Below are 20,669 nucleotides of genomic sequence, written 5' to 3' on the forward strand. Positions count from 1 at the left end.
AATTGTGCGAAAACTATTGCACCTACAGCGCCCACTTTTGGCACACTTTCGAAGTATGACAAAACCCTCAACTTGTCATAGGTTTTATACAATTTTAACAATAAATGCGATAGTTATAAACAAATTAAAAAATGGGCACTTTTCTTGTTTTTTTGCAATCACTTTTTTGTTTATTAACCTTTTTTAATTTAACAAGTCTCATTTTGTAGATAATTTTACTCCCTACAAACTATAGCAGAGTCACCATGCGCTAAAATTGATGGTTTTCCCTGCAAAGTGAAAAAACTGTTTTCCTCACTGATTTGTTTAAATAGAAAAGTTAACTAATAAACGTTTTTGACTCACGAGATGAGAAATGTCTTGTATTATGTTCCTTTAGACAATTTTACAATAATCTCGCGGATAGGACTTTTTTCGAATTTCCCTTTTATTTTCGCTAATTTTCCTGGTGTATTTAGAAATCAATAGAAAATGATATCTAAGCAACGTAGGTACTGAAGTATCTACTTATTTGATTTCCCAATTATCTAAAGATCAGTAAATTTTACGAATACTTCACAATAATACTTCATTGCCACAAACTGATTGTACATTTTAAAAACATTTAAAATTATTGAAAAAAACAGTTGTGTACGATTTTTTTTCAAAAAAGGACCCCTACTCCCCCAATAACTAAGCCACTGGAGTGTATTTTGGAATAAGTTATCCATGAAAAAATAGTCCCTACTTAAAAAAATGTCATCCCCCAAATTTTATTACTAAATATTTTTTGCAGTGAAGTTACAGGAAAAGTATCCTATCACAAATTTTATAGGGCAAAATTTGATTAGTTTCATCGGTAGAATACGCCATTGAAGTTTGGCAAGACTTATCATTAACATCCTGTATAGTAAAGTGACATTTCATGTGGGGAAGTGCCACTTTAGTAAACTATTTTGAATTTAGTAGTCAAAATGCGAAAAAACATCGTTTACTGTTAAAAATTACGTCTACATTCGTTAAATAAATAAGCAAATATCCGCACGCTTATATTTCCTCTTCATTTTCCTATTTCACTAATAAATAAATAGTCAATTAAAGCATTTGAAAAGCCTTAATAATAATGACCTCAGTAAACTGGCACAAGCGAAAGATTTAACCGCACAAATGTGTCAATTTAATAATCTGGGGTTAACAACCAATTTGTTCATTTTGAAGAAGAGAACAACGATTGTCCTACTATTTACTACGCAACTGTCTTGTCACAAAAAAAAATCAGATAGAACACAGAAACGATGTCAAGGACTATTGCCAATTTAGAAAATAACAAATACTTGTGCAAAACTTGGAAGTACCCAAAAAATAAATACTTTTTATATACAAACGTCCCAACCTAACAGTTCCAATTTTTTGCACATTCCATGCTGCCGAATCTTAATTTGTAATCTGCTTCGAAGTGTAAACATGATTAACACTAGCTCGTTACAAATTGTTAACGCCTTGACCTTCGGCTTCTGTCGGGAATAAAAAAGAAAGAAAAAAACCCTGGGCGCGCTTCAATTTTCGACTCTGTTTCTAAACGTGGAACGATGTCACGTACGTTTATTATTTTATTAGTATAGGAATTAGTACCAAAGTACGTACTTCGTGGTGTGATAAACAAGAATTATACAACTGGTCGTAATTATTTACATACGTACACTATTTGCTGTTTCTGCAGAACCGGCTCTAGATCTACAGTCAATATTTTCTTTACGTTAACACCTTTTTCAACTCGAACTGTTTCCTACTTGTAGACCAAGTACATTATTATAGATCCTCATTTAATTTAGTGCGATATGCGATATTAAAACTCGTGTCATTCTAAGTTCACGTGTAACACTATTAAACGTAAGACAAGGGGTATTTTCTACTTCTCAAACGCACCCCGTAGCCAACCTTTCAACGCGCCATCCTCTACGGGACTTAAAAAACCAATCATAAGTAATGACCCTCCAAAATGCATAACTACTCGCGCACTACTCAAGTGGTCTTGTAAGTAGTTTATTCAGTTACCGGTTCGAGTCAGTTTATTATAGAGGTTATAATAAACAACCATGCGGGTTACTCATACCTAGGCCCCTATTTGTTCTGTTGAATCACGAAGCCGGATTTTTTCCACCGTAACTTTCTCCCCAAACCGCACGACGAAAATTTTACGAGTTTGTTTGATTCCTTGGCGGACACGTTGTTTATAAATAAATACGCGGTTCTAAATATAAATCGAATGTATCTTGTTTATATTGACGTGGAGAGGAAGTAACTGTCACTGCGGCATGAGTCACCCTGTAATTATCATTTTTTTACAGTTAAGCTTTTAATTGGGTGCAATCTATATCAATAAGTTGTGTAACCAGTTGCGTTTATAGATCTAAATTGTTACCGACTCAAAAAAGATGAAACCAAATCTGTGGTGTGGAATTAATATACAGGGTAAATCATAAATGAACATATAGCGGCTCATTTTCGAATTACCCCGTATAATTTCTTCATTGTACCAACACCAATGTTTTGATTCGTCTGTTTTGATCTCTATTCTGTTTTTGAACATACTAATGTTATTATTTTGACGTGTCTCGCTGTTTTTAGAATAAAAACTATTTTTATGATTAAAATATAAATACAGTTATTCAAAATAACGATATGTCTTTGCTTAAACAAATAAATAACAACATTAATTAGTGCAACATTAATTTCAACACTAAAGCCACGTTTTTTTTTTATTGAATTACGACTCTCTAAATTCCCCAAACTACGCCACTGACAGGTATTAAACGAACCAGCAAAATACATATAGTCCAAACGGTATCTGTTTCAAAGAGTCCATCTTTGGATGAATCGTATATCCACGGAGATTTTTGGCTTTCAAATATCACTAGAAGATTTTTCTGTGCGCATAAAAAAACCTGGGCTTAACTTTTGGCGCACAATATGTTTAAAAAATTCGAAAAATGTCATATTTTTCTCCCTATTTAATTATGTATCTTTTCAAGGGTTGATTTTAGGCGAAAACGGAAGAGGAAAAAAATGTTTGTAATTAAATTTTACAAAATATGTCTAGTTACAAATCGAATGAATAATGATTATTACTGTAAAAATCGAAAAAATCGTCAAAAATGGGATTAAAAACATTACTTTTACAGGAAATTTTTTTGGGGTCTATTTTTGTAATATAATGAGTTAATTTCTCATTTGCTTATATTTTAAACAGTAAATAATATTTGAATTATACTTTAATCACAAAAGAAATGATGATTAAATGAATAATTAATTAAATAATTAATTTTCCGACATATTTTGAAAATAATTGTTTAAACAATTTTAGAATATTTAAATAAATTTGTTTTTGATCTTTGATAAACAGTATATAAGTTTATGCACTTACCTTTGATACAATAAAAAATAAAGTTGATAGTTAAAGGAAGCTTAAAGATAAATAATTATCGGACTGTTAAAAGACTAATAATTATTAACGATAGCCATTGGAAAATACGATAATTGTTTTTTTTTTAATCGCGAGACATCGATCTAGAAAAAAAAACATCAAAATCGGACCTCTAGAAACTGATATTACAAATTTTAAGCGCATCGAAATTTTGAACTAGCCGATTCAATTTCGAGCAGGCCGAAGCGGTCGCGCTCTCTACTTTACCCACCACCACCACCTGTACGATTTTCTTGAATTTCTCGCTTGCATAAATAACTTTAAACGCGTTTAAAGTAGGTTGCCAATGAAGAAAAGTATTGCAAACTTAGATCTGATAAGTACTGGGAATACCAAAGGTATTTTTCGAAAAATTAGCCCGGATATCCCAGTATATTTAGTGTAAATGAGGGTTAACTTTGATCGGCTATAACTACGTAACTAATTGACCCATCGATCTGCTTTTTTAAAGAAGCGTCTTTCCAAGAACTTTTAAAACCTATTTAAAAAAATTTGATTTGGTTGAATATTCACAAAGTTATTCTAATTGTTTATAAGTACAAAAATTCGACCAATGTTTAAACAAGCGCCAGAGCACTCCTAATTGACGGATTCGAATATTTCAAAAAGCCTTTGAAAACTTGAGAGCCCTTCTATATGTTATTAAAGTTTCAAGTATCTAAGGGCCTTGGTTTTTGCTGTGCAAAATTTTGAAAATTTGCAATTTCTTTTTTCAAAATCTGGATTGCAAAATTATTATGCAAAATCTATACAACCGATTTTGATGAAATTTGGTGTGATGATTCTACATAACATCAAATTTTCATGAAGGTCCTATACCCAACCTAAAGACCCCAAAGAAATTTCTTAAAAAGTAATGTTTTTTATCCCCACTTTTGGCAATTTTTTAGATTTTTACAATAATAATCATGATTCATTCGATTTGTAACTAGTCATATTTTGTAAAATTTAATTACAAAAATTTTTTTCCTCTTCCATTTTCGCCTAAAAACAACTCTTGAAAAGATACATAATTAAATAGGAAGAAAAATATGACATTTTCCGAATTTTTTTAACATATTGTGCCGCCAAAAGTTAAGCCCACGTTTTTTTTTATGCGCATAGAAAAATTTTCATTTCTAGTGATATTTGAAAGCCAAAAAGCCAAAAATCTCCGTGGATATACGATTCACCCAAACCAAAACAGATACCGGCTAGTCTAATAGTTTTAAAAAATGCTTCAGCCGTCAGATCTTAACCAGCCCGAGGGTTAGAAAAACATCTCTGGTGGGAAACGTTATTCTCGACCCACAAGGCCCTTCAACAAAACAGCAGTCGAAAAAAATACGGGTCTGTCCTTGTTTGTTTGTGCGTACGAACAGATATATATTATACTAGAACTTCGAGTCGAGTGGAGGTCAGAAAATACCACAAAAAAATTGTAGTCACAGTAATTACAGATAACGACTGTAAACTCGAACTGTAAATATTATTAGAACTCCTCATAATTTAAACACAGTACATATTGGAACAGTATAGTTTAAAAATTGTGCCAAAACTATATAATATGTACCAAAATAGTACAACGAAAAATAGTAATATAATTAAAATTTGTACGATCGAATAAATATTAAAAGCCAGCGAAATATGTCAATAAATGGGGACCAGTCTCTATCGTCTCCAATTTTTTGGCCAATTTATTAAATGCAAAACATAACTTTTCTACACTTTTTAAAACGAGGACAATTAATAATTCAGTACACAACTAAAACAAATATTTCTGTGCAATCAACAAAGTTATTACGTTGCAAGGACATGAGGTAATAATACCACCTACTTGCTTTGACAGGTTATCACTTTTACGCGCGATAACTTTTTTTACGTCAATAAAATAACGTCGGTAACACGAAAATGATAGACACCGTTTCAGGTGTAGATATTAGCATTTCCCGGTAATGATGGTGAAAAAAAATTGCTTACAACACAACTCGTGCTACTTAGCCGGAAAATTGGAATTTTTTTTCGAAACAAAAAATTGGAAACATTAATAAAACTCGATGCCCAAACATTTGAAGAATTCCTTATTGAACTATTTTTATACATTTTTAACTAACGTTCTATTTTTTCCAGTTTTTCAAGTTAGCGGAATAATTATACATCGGCCCTTCCTCCACACGAATCGACGTTTGTGACTACTAGTACTTCTTACCTTGTGGAATGGGATGAAGAGTGACGGAAGTGCTTAGCCTGTCGCCGCCCATGCTCACCAGGTGCGGCGCGTCCGTCTGGAGCTTCAGGGAGCGGCCGCCGCTGTCGCAGAGCTCCACCGCTCCCGTGGTGGCGGCGCCGCCGACGCCGATAGCCGTCCCCGCCAGGCTAACGCCCGACATGCTACCTGCAACAGGACAGACCTTTATTTACCTGAGGTGGAAGTTAATACCTAAAATTCGCCGAGATCTTAGATAAATGAAACAGGTGCTGATGAAAAAATGATTGTGCTGGATTGTGCTAACTATGTGCTGTTTGAGGAAGTTAAAAAAAGTTCTAATTTTGTTCTATTTTATGCCGCTGAAAGAATGGTTATGCTAGATTCCGCTATGACCAGAAAAAAAAAGTGAAATTAACCCCCCCACTGTTAAACAAACGACTGTGCTGAATTGTGCTACATTATGTGGTGAAAAACGTCATATCTTTCGAGATTTTCCGAAAAATACAGAAAAATCGACTGTGAAGTTACCCCCCACTTTTTGGGAAGTTAAAAAAGGTGATTGTGCTGAATTGTGCTAAATTAGAGCTGCTTTTGTGAATTTCCATGAAAAAAATAAGTGAATAACACTTGAACGACATTTTTCATGGATATATTTCCATTAAAGCACTGAACTAATAATAATAAAAGCTAGTTGTAACAACTACATTGTGGTGTCTCGCCTGCTGTTCAACCAGATTCCCAATAGACCTATTTGTAGTGACGTCACATACGCCAAATAATAAACAAACCCATAGTGCGCATTTTCATGAAGAATTTCTCAATAATTTTACTAGATCGATTTTCGACCATATGTACTTTGGACATAAGTGCCAAAAAATGGCTTCTCTCCTTAAATATAGCGATATTCTGGCAATATTAGGAATATTTAAGAAGTTTCAGACACCAAGTGACAAACTAATAGAATTATAGAATTTATATAAAATTCAAAGAAAGTTTGGTTATGGTTAAGAGTACGTCTATAATAAACCAACTGAAGAAAAATACACTCGATAAACACACTGACACATCATATAATACAGAAAAAAATTTATATAAAAGCTATACAGAATCAAGAAACCTAAAGTATAAAATTAAATTCAAACACACAGGGCGATGCGTAAAAACGGGACACGCCAAATATTAAATTTTTTAAATGGAACACCCTGTATATTTTTAAACAGATGGTTTTCCGAGAAAATTCTATAAATGGCAATATAAACAGTTTATATCATTTTAGTGCGGGGTTGTCAAGTTATGTAGAAAATTCTTCGAATTTTGGAAAAACATGAACTCGAAGAAGTTGTATTAACTTTCAGCTACTAACACTTGGAACATAATAATTAAACAGAGTTATAGGCAAATGTTAGACAAAGGCTCCTGTATTAGCTACTATCGATATTTTATACAGGGCATTTTCTATAATACGATCATTTTCAGAAAGTTTAAACTTGATTTTCTAAAATTTTTCAAATGGAACACCCTGTATTTTATTGTTCTATTTTATTCACATATCGGTCCACTTCAACTTTTATTAAGCATGCTCTATATCTAAAACTGTTAGTTATTAAGATATAACATTTCTCAAAAAACTTAAGTTTTATTATTTTATAGAATACCACATATAAATATTAACTAATAAAATTAACTCAAGATGGAATGAACTGTGAACTGACAAGTTGACACAATGTGACAGTTCGTCGACAAGCCGTTTCGTGCGACCGAAAATAACAAAAAGTAGGTTTTTCCAGAAAAGTTGCTATATCTTAAAAACCAACAAGTTTAGGTGTAGAACATACTTAATAAAAGTTGAAGTGGACTGATACGTGAATAAAATAGAACAATAAAATACAGGGTGTTCCGTTTGAAAAATTTTAGAAAATCAAGTTTGAACTTTCTTAAAATGATCGTATTATAAAAAATGCCCTGTATAAAACATCGATATTAGCTAAAATAGGAGTCTTTGCCTAACCTTTGCCTATAACTCTGTCAAATATTTTTGCTCCAAGTGTTAGTAGTTGAAAGTTAATACAACTTTTTCGAGGTCATGTTTTTTCCAAAATTCGAAGAATTTTCGACATAACTTGGCAACCCCGGATTAAAATGATAAACTGTTTATATTGCCATCTATAGAATTTTCTCGGAAATCCGTATGTTAAAAAATATACAGGGTGTTCCATTTAAAAAATTTAATATTTGGCGTGTCCCGTTTCTACTTATCGCCCTGTGTGTTTCAAACTAATTTTGTCCTTTAGGTTTTTTGATTCTGTACAACTTTTATACAAACTTTTTTTTCTGTATTATGAATCACAAAAGAGTTATTTTACTTTCAATGGTCCACCCTGTATGTAAATAGTACACTAGGGTCAGATTCGGTCTGTACAATGACAGTGTGTTGCGCGTTGTCTAAATATGTGACGTCACACTGAAACAGTCTATTCCGACCACCCTACTGGGTTTCTATCAGTTGCAGCGGCGGCGGCGGCGTGGGGGCGATTCACGACCTCCGCGAGCGAAATTCCACGTTGCCCGAGGTTGTAATTGAACAGAAACAGAATGTGCACCGAGTACCACCCGCGGCGCCAGCTCGTTTCTATTGTTCCACTCTCGGCAGCAGGATCCGCCGGGGTCAATATCGTCGCAGAGGTGTGTCGGCGTCTTCGCGTGAATTATCGCCCCCAATACATTTCATCTGGGAAAACCAAAAACTTCGAACAACTCACAGCATACACACGGAAATGCAACAATAACTACTACTTAATATTTTACGGATAACGGTGGCGTAGAGGCGGTTGCAATGCGACATTTCTTTTAATATTCTCTACGCCACTGCTAATTCTGTCAAATGGACACAATTTCCGCGTAAAGTGTTCAAGGGTCTCTTGAAAAATGTTGATGCGCGGTAGAGGAGATGGCGTATTATTATGCTGAGGGCAACAACAGCGTCCAGGAAGACCCAAGACGATAAACACTAAGCATAAATTAGCGTAGGATTTGAAAAAATTAGAAAACTTTTTAACGAACAGCGTGAATGTACCTCGAACGTTTTCTAGCCACTGGCCTTCCTGGTACGTACTAGTTAACGTAGCGTTTACAATGGAAATTTGCGGAAGAAATTACGTCTATTATTGTTGTTTGTTCCTCCTTGGAATAGCTGTTGAAATGTGTATCGGTCCCACGACTTGCATGCAGTCGCCGAGCGCGCTGAAAAGTGTCGCTTTAAAAGTTTTGCGGTGTCTGCAAGGCATGTACTATTAGTACGTGAGATTTCTTTGATTTACGCAACTGAGGAAACATTTTTTAATAAAACTTGAAAAGAGGCACCACAGGAAATTAATATCCGATGAATTCATACTTACTTCTCTTTACCTTTAGAACAAATTAGCCCCATAACAACAAAGTTCTAAAGGAAGACCAACTTGAATGCTTTCTGAACTCACGTAATTTTTTTATGCTTTAAATGGAATGTCTTCTCAATATTCACTAATTTTTAACAGCTCACAATTCTGCCACAGAATTTCGTCTAGTGGAACAAAACATTAGAAGATACTAATCTGGAAGTTTGAAGAAAAATTACCTGGCGTTAATGGGGTAGCAATAAAACTATTCGAAGGGACGGGATATTCTCTGAGGCAAAATATGTCGATGGCAAAGAAACTACGTCATTGCCTTTATCGTTGTTTAGTTAGGCTACAACGGTCTTGTAGAGTACCTACCCATAAAAGTTAGAAGTACTGTAACGTTAATAAACAATATACATATAGCAGTTAAGTGCTCCAAAAAGGTAAAATGGTAAAGCTCTTTAAATAACAACTGGCATTTTTAACAGCGAAGGTCGAATTTCACGAGCGTCAATGAATGTTATATAAGGAATCGTAATTCACATTCAAGAAAAAATCAAAACAACCTGTATACTGCCGAAACTACTCGTTATTAATTCAATCACAATAAGCGGGCATATTTGTTGCATTACGAAATAGCGATGATGCAATTGTTTGTGCCTTGCGAAACCGACACGAAAGTTAATATTTGAATAAGAAAAGAGTGTTGTACATATGTTGTTGGTTTATGTTCACAGGGTAAAATATGGGGGAAATGAAGTCGTAAAATAATACACCTACAGATTTTCTACTAAAGCTTCGAACAAAAATGAGACTGTATCACGAACCACATTTCCTTAATCACCGCCCGTTCAATGGGTAATACCATTCATCTATCCAGACGACTTTTAGACCAAGAAATAAAGGTGAAAAATCATGGAGAACTAGTAAAAATTACTGGGCGTGATTTTATTGTTGGAAAGCTTTGGGAATGATAATACAAGAGGCGTCTCATAAAATGGGTCATGAAAAAAGTATAGCGTCGTTGTTTTTTATCAATAAATATTTGTTGATAAAAACAATGACGCTATGCTTTTTTCATGACCCATTTGATGAGACGCATTTCGTATTATAATTCCCAAGACTTTCCAACAATAAAGTCACCTCCAGTAATTAATAAGTGTCAAAATGTCTCCTTTCCTGGTCTATTTCCCTATTTTTAAAATATCCCGGCCCCAAAACAGGTGCCGCAAAGCAAATCAGGGAAACGAAATATAACTCTTCTAACCCTCTTAACTTATTCCCTGTCCGACAACAAATCTTAAAGTTGCACGCGCCGGGTCTGACGGCCTAACCTAATCCCCAAAGTACGCTAAAATCTTGCCCCTCATCAATTACTATTGATTTAGGCGGAAGGGAGAGCTTTAAATTTTGTTTGCGCCGAGAAGCACGTACGGAACGATAAAATAGGCGTATGACAATTATTCGAGATGACTGGCAATTCGCTGAGGAATGTAGGTCTATAACAAAAACAATAAGATATAATAACAGAGTCTTACTATTGTTATATCACCAGGTATAAATGTAAAAGATAAATTCTAAAATTGTCCTTTTAGAGGACTACCTCTCTAAAATATTCGCCGTAAAGTTCTGCGTTCTGAGACAAATGGTGCGTAGGTATTGGATCTCGAATAACATTTCCGTCGTATAAATCAATATATGGAACAATTAAACCTACATCAATTATACTTCTATTTCTGTACCCAACTTTATTGTCAATTCTCATCGATGAAACACGTCGACGGCGCTTTGCGGCACCGATACTCAATTTACTACTGTTTTACAGAACGGTCATCGTTTGAAAGATCTATTTCAACGTATTTGGGGTGGCTATCGATTTTCTTTTATAAATAAAAACTTCTAGTAGCAACAAATGCAACAATATACAAACATCATAAAGCGAAACACAATTTTAGCTCGCGTCGACTGTAAAGGAAGTTAGAGACTTGGATCACAATTCATATTCACTTAAGCAGATGGTTTTTTGTTATTTAATAAGTCGCGTTGTGCTTTTGCAAGCCACTTTTACATGCACGCTAATTGGCAGCCAAACAGGAAGCGTTTCTATAGACGATATCTTCCTTGTGCAGCACGCCGGATGTCATTCAACACGTTCTGAACCTCCGCTGAATATAATAATTACCGTCCGGATTTAATTAGCGCCGTTTCATTAATTGAAATTCACCGTTTGGTCTCCCGACTGTCACTATTCGTATCGGGTTTGTTTAGTGCCGTTGGATTTTTAAGCGAACTGATTCGATTTTTCTGCAACAAATACAGGGCGTCCCAATATCCCGAGCACTTGGAATCAAACTAATTATTATTTTCCATGTAAGCGACTGGATAATTGTGAGCCAGTGCAGGCGTAGACACTTCCACAATTGCGACAATGAAAAAAATCAGTCGCGCAGCGTTGCATCCGTGTTTTTTTTTACAATATACTATCCCGCGGCGCAGGGAAGCACCACCGACACGTCCGTCTCAACTCAATTATTATGCCAGCTGCCGACCGATGCGAACGAACACACATGAGCGTTAATTGCACAGATAAAATAAATACAATACGGCCTTCAATTACAGCAGTTAAATAACACCATATGCGCGAGCCGCGATCGCATCCATCTTCATAAATTACACAAATTATATATTAGAATAATAATTTCCATTTAAGCTTAATGTGACTGGCTGGTAATCAGCGTAATTGGGGCAGGCTGGTGGACTAGAGAAAGTGGGAAAAAGCGGAGAGTCCACATTGCTTTGTTTCAGTGCGTAAGTCCCGTTAAAAACGTGATAAAATTGATTTATATATTTTTTTTAATGTAAAACAGACAGCAGAAACTAATATAGTGACTTCACCAAACAAATCATCTGATGCAAGGCTTTGCAGTATATAAAAATTGCCAAAGAAGTAAAGAGTGACCGCAAAATCCGCCTGTTTTTGAGACTTTGACAGAGGCGACAGGAAAAATCCTAAAAATATTCTAAAATCCAAAAACTCGTAAGGAAAAGTGAAAATGAGCATCACTTTCAGTTTTACGAAAATTTTCGAAAATCGCCCTTATTTTGGGGTTGAAAAGACAAAAAAGTGAACAAATTAAGAATCATCAACAGTTGTAAAACCCTAAATATTTCTATGTTGTTATCAAACTGGAAAACAAATGTTTCACAATAATAGTTGTTTACATTTTTTCCGCAGGACAAGTCTGCACGTGGTATGCACCAGTTGTGTAGCGCTAGGTTGCGCTGTTGTCACGTTGTGATGAAACTCTCCAATATTAATACTCGCTGTATTGTGAAAACTGTTAATTTTACGCCCCTGTAATATACAACTTTTTATTCATTTATGACTACTCTATTTCATGCTGAAGTAATGGCAGTCAAACTTCTTACTTCCTGTAGAATATAATAAAATAAGTCAGTCTTCAAAATCATAAAAATGTTTCAAATCTGCTGTCAAGTTCATTAGAATAGACGGAAGCACCTTCAAAATATCAATTTTGTCATATTTTGAAGCTCTATTTTTTATTCTATTGCTTTATTTTTTATTTTATTGCAAAATAATACGCCTTGGAGGAATTTTCTGTTATTTTGAAGATGCTCATACATATTTTGGTGCCTCATAAGGCTATTTTGAGATTTTGAGACATTTGGTTTAAAAACGAACTTTTTAAAATTTATTTCCCCTCAAATCTCGTGGACTTCCGGGTTTCTAGGACTTAAAGCACCTTACATTGTAAGATTAAAAAAACTTAAATTCCAAGACGGTTAAAAAAATAGGTATACTTTAACTGCTACTAAACGCATGCAATTATTATTATTATGACGTCACACCACCACAATTTTAGTAATTAGGCCAACTGAGAACGTTTACATCACAAGAATATTAGCGCCCAATTTTTCCAACGCATCCGTACGCCTTACCAGTGAGAACTTACACATCGGAGCAGTTAAAATAAACATTAGACGTAAGTAAACATAATTAAACGAACGACTGATATATCGCCAGTAATTTTCTCAATTACGATCTCTGCGAAAACAATCCGCATTAACCTAACTGCCATCGTTAATACCATAAACTTTATTAAGTACGTTATGGAAATTTCTCGAGAGCCTCGAGAGCTTTGCCTGGAAAAATAACAAACATATGCGCACTCGGTGAACTGAACGACCAGATACGGAATGTATACAATTCGGTTCTGGGTAAAACAAATATTACAATTAGAGCTAATAGCGAGCTATGACTAAGGATGTTATCTGAAGAAAAGTGAGGCATTATCGAATGTTATTAATTGAAACTATGAGTAACAATGTTATCTTTATCTTATGCGTAGAATGTTCCAGCTGATGATAATTCCACAACAGTTTAGTCGAAATGAATAGAGAAATATTCGAAACATGTATCTCTATAAATTTATTGGGCACAAACCGACGGTGTGAGGTTCCTCCACCGTAAGTTTTTTTCATTTAGTTATAAATAGAAATTTGGTTTAATTCGCATCTACAATTACGCATCTCTTTGATGTGTTGCCAAATTTACTTCCCCTCTTGGCCACAGGTATGGGAAATTTGGGTGAATAACGACAAACACCAAGAACAAAGAGGGCTGGGAAGGGCGAGACCTCAGACCGCTGCCTATTTTCTTATTCATACACATAACAATAATTGTCGATTCACACCAAGCACGTCTTTTGCGGTGGTCGTTTGTTTAGAATCGAAGGCCACTCGATTCAGAGGTGTACATAGAACATAGGTGGGTATTCGATATATTTGTTGATGGTATCTATTGCGGTTTCTTTCAGATGGTAAACCTATGCGTGCAAGTGACGACGGGACCGATTACGAGCGTTTTGATACAAATGTAGCATTTTTACCCTAACAGTTACTCATAATTTCACAAGAAAATAATGTTTGATTTACGTCACTATAAACAATTTATGCCATTGCTTAGGTCTTGGAGAAATTAAGATATGATTGTGTCCACGATCTATCCGATACATTAAAAAGCTTGTATTTAATGTAGGTACTCTTATCACGAACGAACCCACACATGTTAATTGTTGATTTCACTTTCACAAACCTATCGAAAGCCATTTTTTGAGTCACAATACACCCAAGTAAGATTTGCAGCAAACCAATATGAGATGGTTTACAAACGAATCGAAGATTGGCGCGTTTTAAAAAAGCGAAAAAATTTAGCACAACATTTTATACTGAAGATCAAACAATGCCGTTATCGCTACAGATATACAGTTTGAAAATTGTGATAATTGTAAAGTAGATGTACACATTGCCAAAACTGAATAATGTGTAAAAAAATATTTCGTGTATATACAGGGTGATTCATAAATGGTGACTAAAAATGAAACCTCGTATTCCTTGGTGAATTTTAAGGGCAGTCTTGCCTGTAAAGTTTTTGTCTAGAACGCTTCGTTAAAAAGATACAGGGTGATAACCTTCAAAAAATATTTTTATTTTTTTTTAACTAAATTAAAAACTAGTAAGTGAAATAATTTGAAATTGGGCACATGTATTTATATAAACATTGTCCAAAATCTGAGGCCTTTTCCTAAAATTTACATAATCCAGTGGCGAAGATACAGGGTATCGGTGGCATATTTTTCTAAATAAAGTAGTACGCCTCTGCTTTACGGTAACAACCATGATATTTTCTGATTCGTCTTTCAATTTTCTACAAATTACAACTCTCTTACGTTTTTCGAAAAAAGCCTGATTTTCGAGTAAAACTCAAAAAATCAACTGAAAACACTCTTCAATATTCGAATAAAAGCTGTTTAAAATTACATAGTGGGCTGCGATAGCAACATTGACATTCTGGGCAGTTAGAAGAAAGAATAAATAATGCTTTTCGTAAGATTCTAGCAACAATAAATTTCGAACAAATTACATTTTCGTTACTAAAAAGATGTCGGGCCTGTGTTCGTGCAAATGGAGGTATTTTTGAGCATTTACTAAAAAAAAAATCATTAAAATGATGACTCATGTTATTAATTTCTTTATTCGAATAAATAACCGAATGATTAGTGCTTGTCTGGTTATTAAAGTAAAAGTGTTTTCAGTTGGTTTTTTAAGTTTTACTCGAAAATTAGGCTTTTTTCGAAAAACGTAAAATAGTAGTAATTTGTAGAAAATTGAAGGACGAATCCGAAAATATCACGGTTGTTACCGCAAAGCAGTGGCGTACTATTTTATTTAGAAAAATATGCCACCGGTACCCTGTATCTCCGCCACTGGAACATGTAAATTTCAGGAAAAGGTCTCAGATTTTAGACAACGTTTACATAAATAATGTGCCTAATTTCAAATTATTTCAATTACTACTTTTTAAATTATTTAAAAAAAATTAAAATATTGAAAAAACTGAAGAAAGCGTAATGCTGGCGTATTTTTTGAAAAGTTCAGCTAATTTTTATACATATTTTAGTGTTTTCCATACAATGTATTTCGTTATTTCACGCAAAATCTTTTAAGGCATCCAGTTTATGGTCTACATATTCCATGTTGAAAAGTACTATACAAATAAAACAAAATATGGATATATCACAATGTAGAAAGCTACTTGCCTTTTTAAAACGTCAAAGTGACACATACGAAGCAAAGAAATCAAAAGTTTCGACTACTAAACTTCTGCAAAAAATTAAGGGAGCAAAAATGTTTTTCGAATTTTTAGTGATTTTTCAGAATGCTGTATCTCAGTTAAAAATGATCGTATCAAGGTTTTAAAAAAAGCATTTTAAAGCGCCGAATGTCTAGTTTCCAGATTTCTTAGCTCAAAATTTTTAGGAGCGACAGTCATCGCGAAATTCTAAGAAATAAGACTAAACAAATTTTTTCAATTTTTTGCGTTTTTTTTTCTCGGTCCACGGGCTTGGAAAAATTTTTCACACAAAAATCATGATATGGACTTTATAGCCTGTTCATTCAGCTTTAATTTCTTTTTTTAAATTTTTCTCTACGTTAATTTGACCCGGAGATATTCGACTACGAATACAAAAGCATCCTTTTGGCTTTAACCATCGATATCTCGGCAACTAATGATCAGACAGAAAATTGACGGGCAGTTTCGAAATCTCGAATAAATTTCCTACAAGGCTATGTAGCGTTCTTGGAAGAAAAAAATTTTCTTTCATCCTCGACATTAACTTGAAAAAAGTGAAAAAAAGTGACTTTTTGACTTGTTTTGCTAAGTCGACCGCATCTTTGCTAATATCGATGGAGAGTCTAATGCTTGTACGAATTTTTACACCTCGATGTACCCCCAAAAGCTCCGTAAATGGGCAGATCGATCTATCGAACGGTTTTTAAAAAATTTTTTTTTTTTCAAATTCAATGAGCAAAAAATGCCCAATTGTGAAAGAATTGAAAAAAAATCAAATTTTTCATTTTTACGAACGTTACAGGGTGCTCAGAAATGTAAATTTTGCTCCTTTAAATTTTTCTGAAATTTTGATTAAGCGGTCCGGAAAAACCGTTCGATAGATCGATCTGCCCATTTACGGAGCTTTTGGGGGTACATCGAGGTGTAAAAATTCGTACAAGCATTAGACTCTCCATCGATATTAGCAAAGATGCGGTCGACTTAGCAAAACAAGTCAAAAAGTCACTTTTTTCACTTTTTTCAAGTTAATGTCGAGGATAAAAGAATTTTTTTTCTTCGAAGAACGCTACATAACCTTGTAGGAGATTTATTCGAGATTTCGAAACTGCCCTTCAATTTTCTGTCTGATCATTAGTTGCTGAGATATCGATGGTTAAAGCCAGTTTTACGTTCGGTAGCTAGCCGGCAATGTACTCCTACAAAGTTAGCTATACGTAAATAATTGGATGGCCGAACGGAAATAGAGTATTACGATTTGAAATTATGGGGACTTTTATCGCTTTGAAATCATACGTATTTATATGCGAGACTTTAAGTGTATCATCAATTATTAGAACTTTGTTGAAAATAATATATTACAATTTTATAGTTCCGCGGAATAGTCTTATTAGTAGAGTCATTGAAGCTGAAAATCAGCTGTAACCTACGAATTCTTTGAAACCGCAAAGCCATGTTAGGCTCAAGTTCAAAAGTGGCATAAGTCCGATTGACGCTTTCTTTTTTTTCATGGGTAAAAATTACCCCTAAGTGAAAAAATTTGAAAAAATTAAGTTTTAAGCATTTTATTGACAAAAATCTTGTTCAAGCACAAAGACTAAATAATGTTCCATGTTCTCGAACATGTTTCATGATATATTTGATCGTTTCGACCCTTTATTTAACCCTTAAAGACTACCCCTATGCAAAAAATAATGATAAAAAATTACTTTTTAAAGTTTTGGAATGATTAAATAGTGCAATTATTATTTAAAATAAAAGTTACCTTATAGCTAATAAATGAATTTTTCTCTTTCAACCCCTAAAAACCACCCCACAAAAAAAAAATTTTTTAAAAGCTTGGAATGCTTTAACGGTGCAATTATTTAAAATAAAAATTCCCTCATTGCTTATGAAAGAATTTGTATAAGTCACCCCTGTGCTAAAAAAATGATACAAAATTACGTTTTAAATCTTGGAATGCTATAATTGTGCAATAATTTAAAATAAAAATTCAGTTATATTGTTTATGAAAGAATATCTCTTATAAACTACCTTTTTAACAATATTAATGTAAAATATTTTTATTATAATCGATTTTTAAATATAATCAATCATAGAAAAAATTGCTACGATGCATATAAATAATCTCACTAAATTTTTTTACTTATTTTATTTGTATAATATAATAACGAGCGTTCAAATAAAAACGTGGTCGAAGTTAGCTCTGACACATTGGACGTAGGGCGTAGCTTATAGCGACCAACTTAACCTCATTTCTCAACGAGCTGTATAACAGCTGTCAGTTTCAATAACAAAGCGGCGATACAGCGCTTTGACAGATGACGTTTAAGTTCATTTGCTATACGCTACGCCCTACGTCCAAATTTTCAGAATCAACTTGACCACGTTTTTATTTGAACGCTCGTTATAATATTATAAAAATGAGAAAGCCTATTTTGCTCGGTTAATTTTGAAGCTAGTATCCTACAAAAAAAGCATTTTAAAGATAATTTCAAGAGCTGTAAGATCGTTTGCATATAAAACCATTTGTCCTTCGTTTTTTCAAATGGAAAGTACCGAAGAGCTCAAGACAGGTCGTTTTTTCACTAAAATGGGTGATATCCCTTTATTTTTTATGCTATAGGAATAAAAAAAGCAAAATATTTGTTGAAAAAAAAGCTACATATTTGTTATCTATCATTTTTTACGTATCTTTCATATTTTCAGTTATTATATAAATAAGGCAATTTTTTTTTGAATAATGAAAAATACGTTTTCAACTTTTACCGTACATTATTAAAAAATACGCATTCTAAACCTTCAGTTTAGAAGAAGTCTAACTTCAGGATCGTATGAAAAACACTAAAACAAAACTAATTGCAAAGGGTCTACGATTAATTTTAATTCTGATGGAAATGGTACAGCGTTTACTGCTCATTTTTCCTTAAAATATATGAGCAACCCATCTGATTTTGACGATAACTCCTTCAATTCTGCTCTAATTAACTTTTAATAAGTGCTCATTTTGAAAGTCTTTTTGAGTAGTACAAAAAACTCCAGGAGCTTTATACACGTAAAATTAATCCTTTTTCCGTTATTTGACGTTGAATACATCGATTTGAGTAATCCCCCAAAACAAGTCCCCTTCCACTAATATATTTCGCTTTGCATAGGACGTACAATACTTTTAAAAAAATGATTTTCTTTGTTTATTTATAAGCTGCATTTTTGTTCATTACACTTTTTTTAAGAAAATGCGTAGTTTTTGAGTTATTCGCGAAAAATACTTTGAAAGTATTTTTTTTCACTCAAAATTCCAAATTTTCATACGTAAACAACTAAAGAACTATTGATTTCTCGAGAAAATTCTTCGAATATTTTTTGCTCAAAATTTGAATCTGTATCCATTTCCATTCCATTTTTGAAAAAAGAGAAGGGGTGTCATCCCTCAACAGGGTGGAAGCGTTAATTGGCGCTATGTCACTAATATTCATTGACTTTTTCTCTAACTATCTGCCAAATTTCAAGTCGTTCGGTTCAGTTTCAAAGAATTCGGAGGTGAAAAGCTTCAATGACTGTACTATACGCAAAGTAGGCAATATTTTTCCAAACACCTTGTACTTTGACCGAATTTTTTTAAACGCGATAAAACTGAATTAATATTAAGATGGTTACAAAGATACAAATATATTTCTACTAGTAAGATTTTGAAATATATTTAATAAATTATTTTTAGGAAAGTTGCCTGAAAATATTTGAGGTTACGCCACTGGTGTGCATGATAATTATTGGTCAGGGCACGGTACATACCATTTTAAAAGGCTTTTGTCTGTTATCTCCACTGACGTCATTTTAATACATCACATCGTTTATTTCGCAGTCATGAATTTCACGAAAACCAGTTCATGCAAGTTTTTTTTAATTGCATCAACAAAAAAGGTGTGAAATTCTTTCCTTGTTTATTTAAAAATGCCTATGTTTTATCGAATTAAAAATACCAGAACCGAACGCCGTTTTTCACTCTAAACTCTCACAAAATCCTTGGTAAAAACCACGAAGCATTCGTGTGTTTGGACGAATACGTCAACGTAACTACCTAGTGACCCTAAAAACTGACATAAACTGCTCCATTTTAAAATACCTCGTTATACATAAACATAACGGTTTGTTTACGCTAGCATTGTATACAGTGCGTGAGTTAATACCGCCGCCCACATGTTTTGTAACGATAATTGGCCAATTCGTATACATATTGGGCATTTTCAATAGCGGGAGTTTGTTAAAATTAATCATAAACAGCTGCGTGCTACTTTGGAGTGACCTAAACGGAGCTGACTCAATTTAAGGTTACGCAAATCTCAATTTCGTTGAACGTAGCGCCAGATCAAAATTGATTGATTGAAAGAGTGGTAAATTTTTTTACAATGTACTTTTAAATAGTATCTTCAAGTACAATTTGTGACATCTACTGCGAGAGATAGTGTCCGCTTTTAGAAGAGAATCATATTATTACTCAGGTTTCTTATGAGTTAAAAAAAATAATTTCGTTGTTTTATTTCTTGGACTTCTAATCTAACGGACACAAGAAGGCCTCACGGCAGCCAAGGGGCACGTGAACAGACAGCTGATAGTTTTCTAAAGCACCAAGAGGCAGGTGTATCTTATCATACACTTCGACGACAGATGTTTCTCGTTTTCAAACACAAGAATATAGGTTCCAGTTACTAGAGAACCGATACCTTTTGCACAAAAACGTTCCTAAAAGTCAGGTATGTCATTGTATCACCTCGGAGGTAAGAGAGGTAAAGGGTGTTTCGTCAGCCAAACACCAGATTATATTATAAAAAACATACTTATGGAAATTTTGCAAAAGTGGCGCCCTATTCTAAGTCTAAGATGAAAATAGAGGTCGAAACATTTATGGACCAGGGCGAGTCTGTTTTGAGGTGGATGTGAGAGGGGGCAAGCAAATTTTTTCTGGATTATCTTCAGTACAACTCGCATAAC

General features: G+C 33.9%; 1 protein-coding gene across 1 annotated transcript in view; it reads right to left on the reverse strand.

The window, feature by feature from the left end:
* Positions 1-20,669, reverse strand: part of LOC108912609 (pleckstrin homology-like domain family B member 2) — a 71,217-nt gene that overhangs the window by 40,692 nt on the left and 9,856 nt on the right. The window contains exon 2 of the mRNA XM_023455866.1: positions 5,652-5,837. Coding sequence (XP_023311634.1) covers positions 5,652-5,832 — 181 coding nt within the window. The 5' untranslated portion in view covers positions 5,833-5,837. The remainder of the gene's footprint in view (positions 1-5,651; positions 5,838-20,669) is intronic.

Source organism: Anoplophora glabripennis, unplaced genomic scaffold, assembly GCF_000390285.2.
Source record: "Anoplophora glabripennis isolate ALB-LARVAE unplaced genomic scaffold, Agla_2.0 scaffold839, whole genome shotgun sequence".
NCBI lineage: Eukaryota > Metazoa > Arthropoda > Insecta > Coleoptera > Cerambycidae > Anoplophora > Anoplophora glabripennis.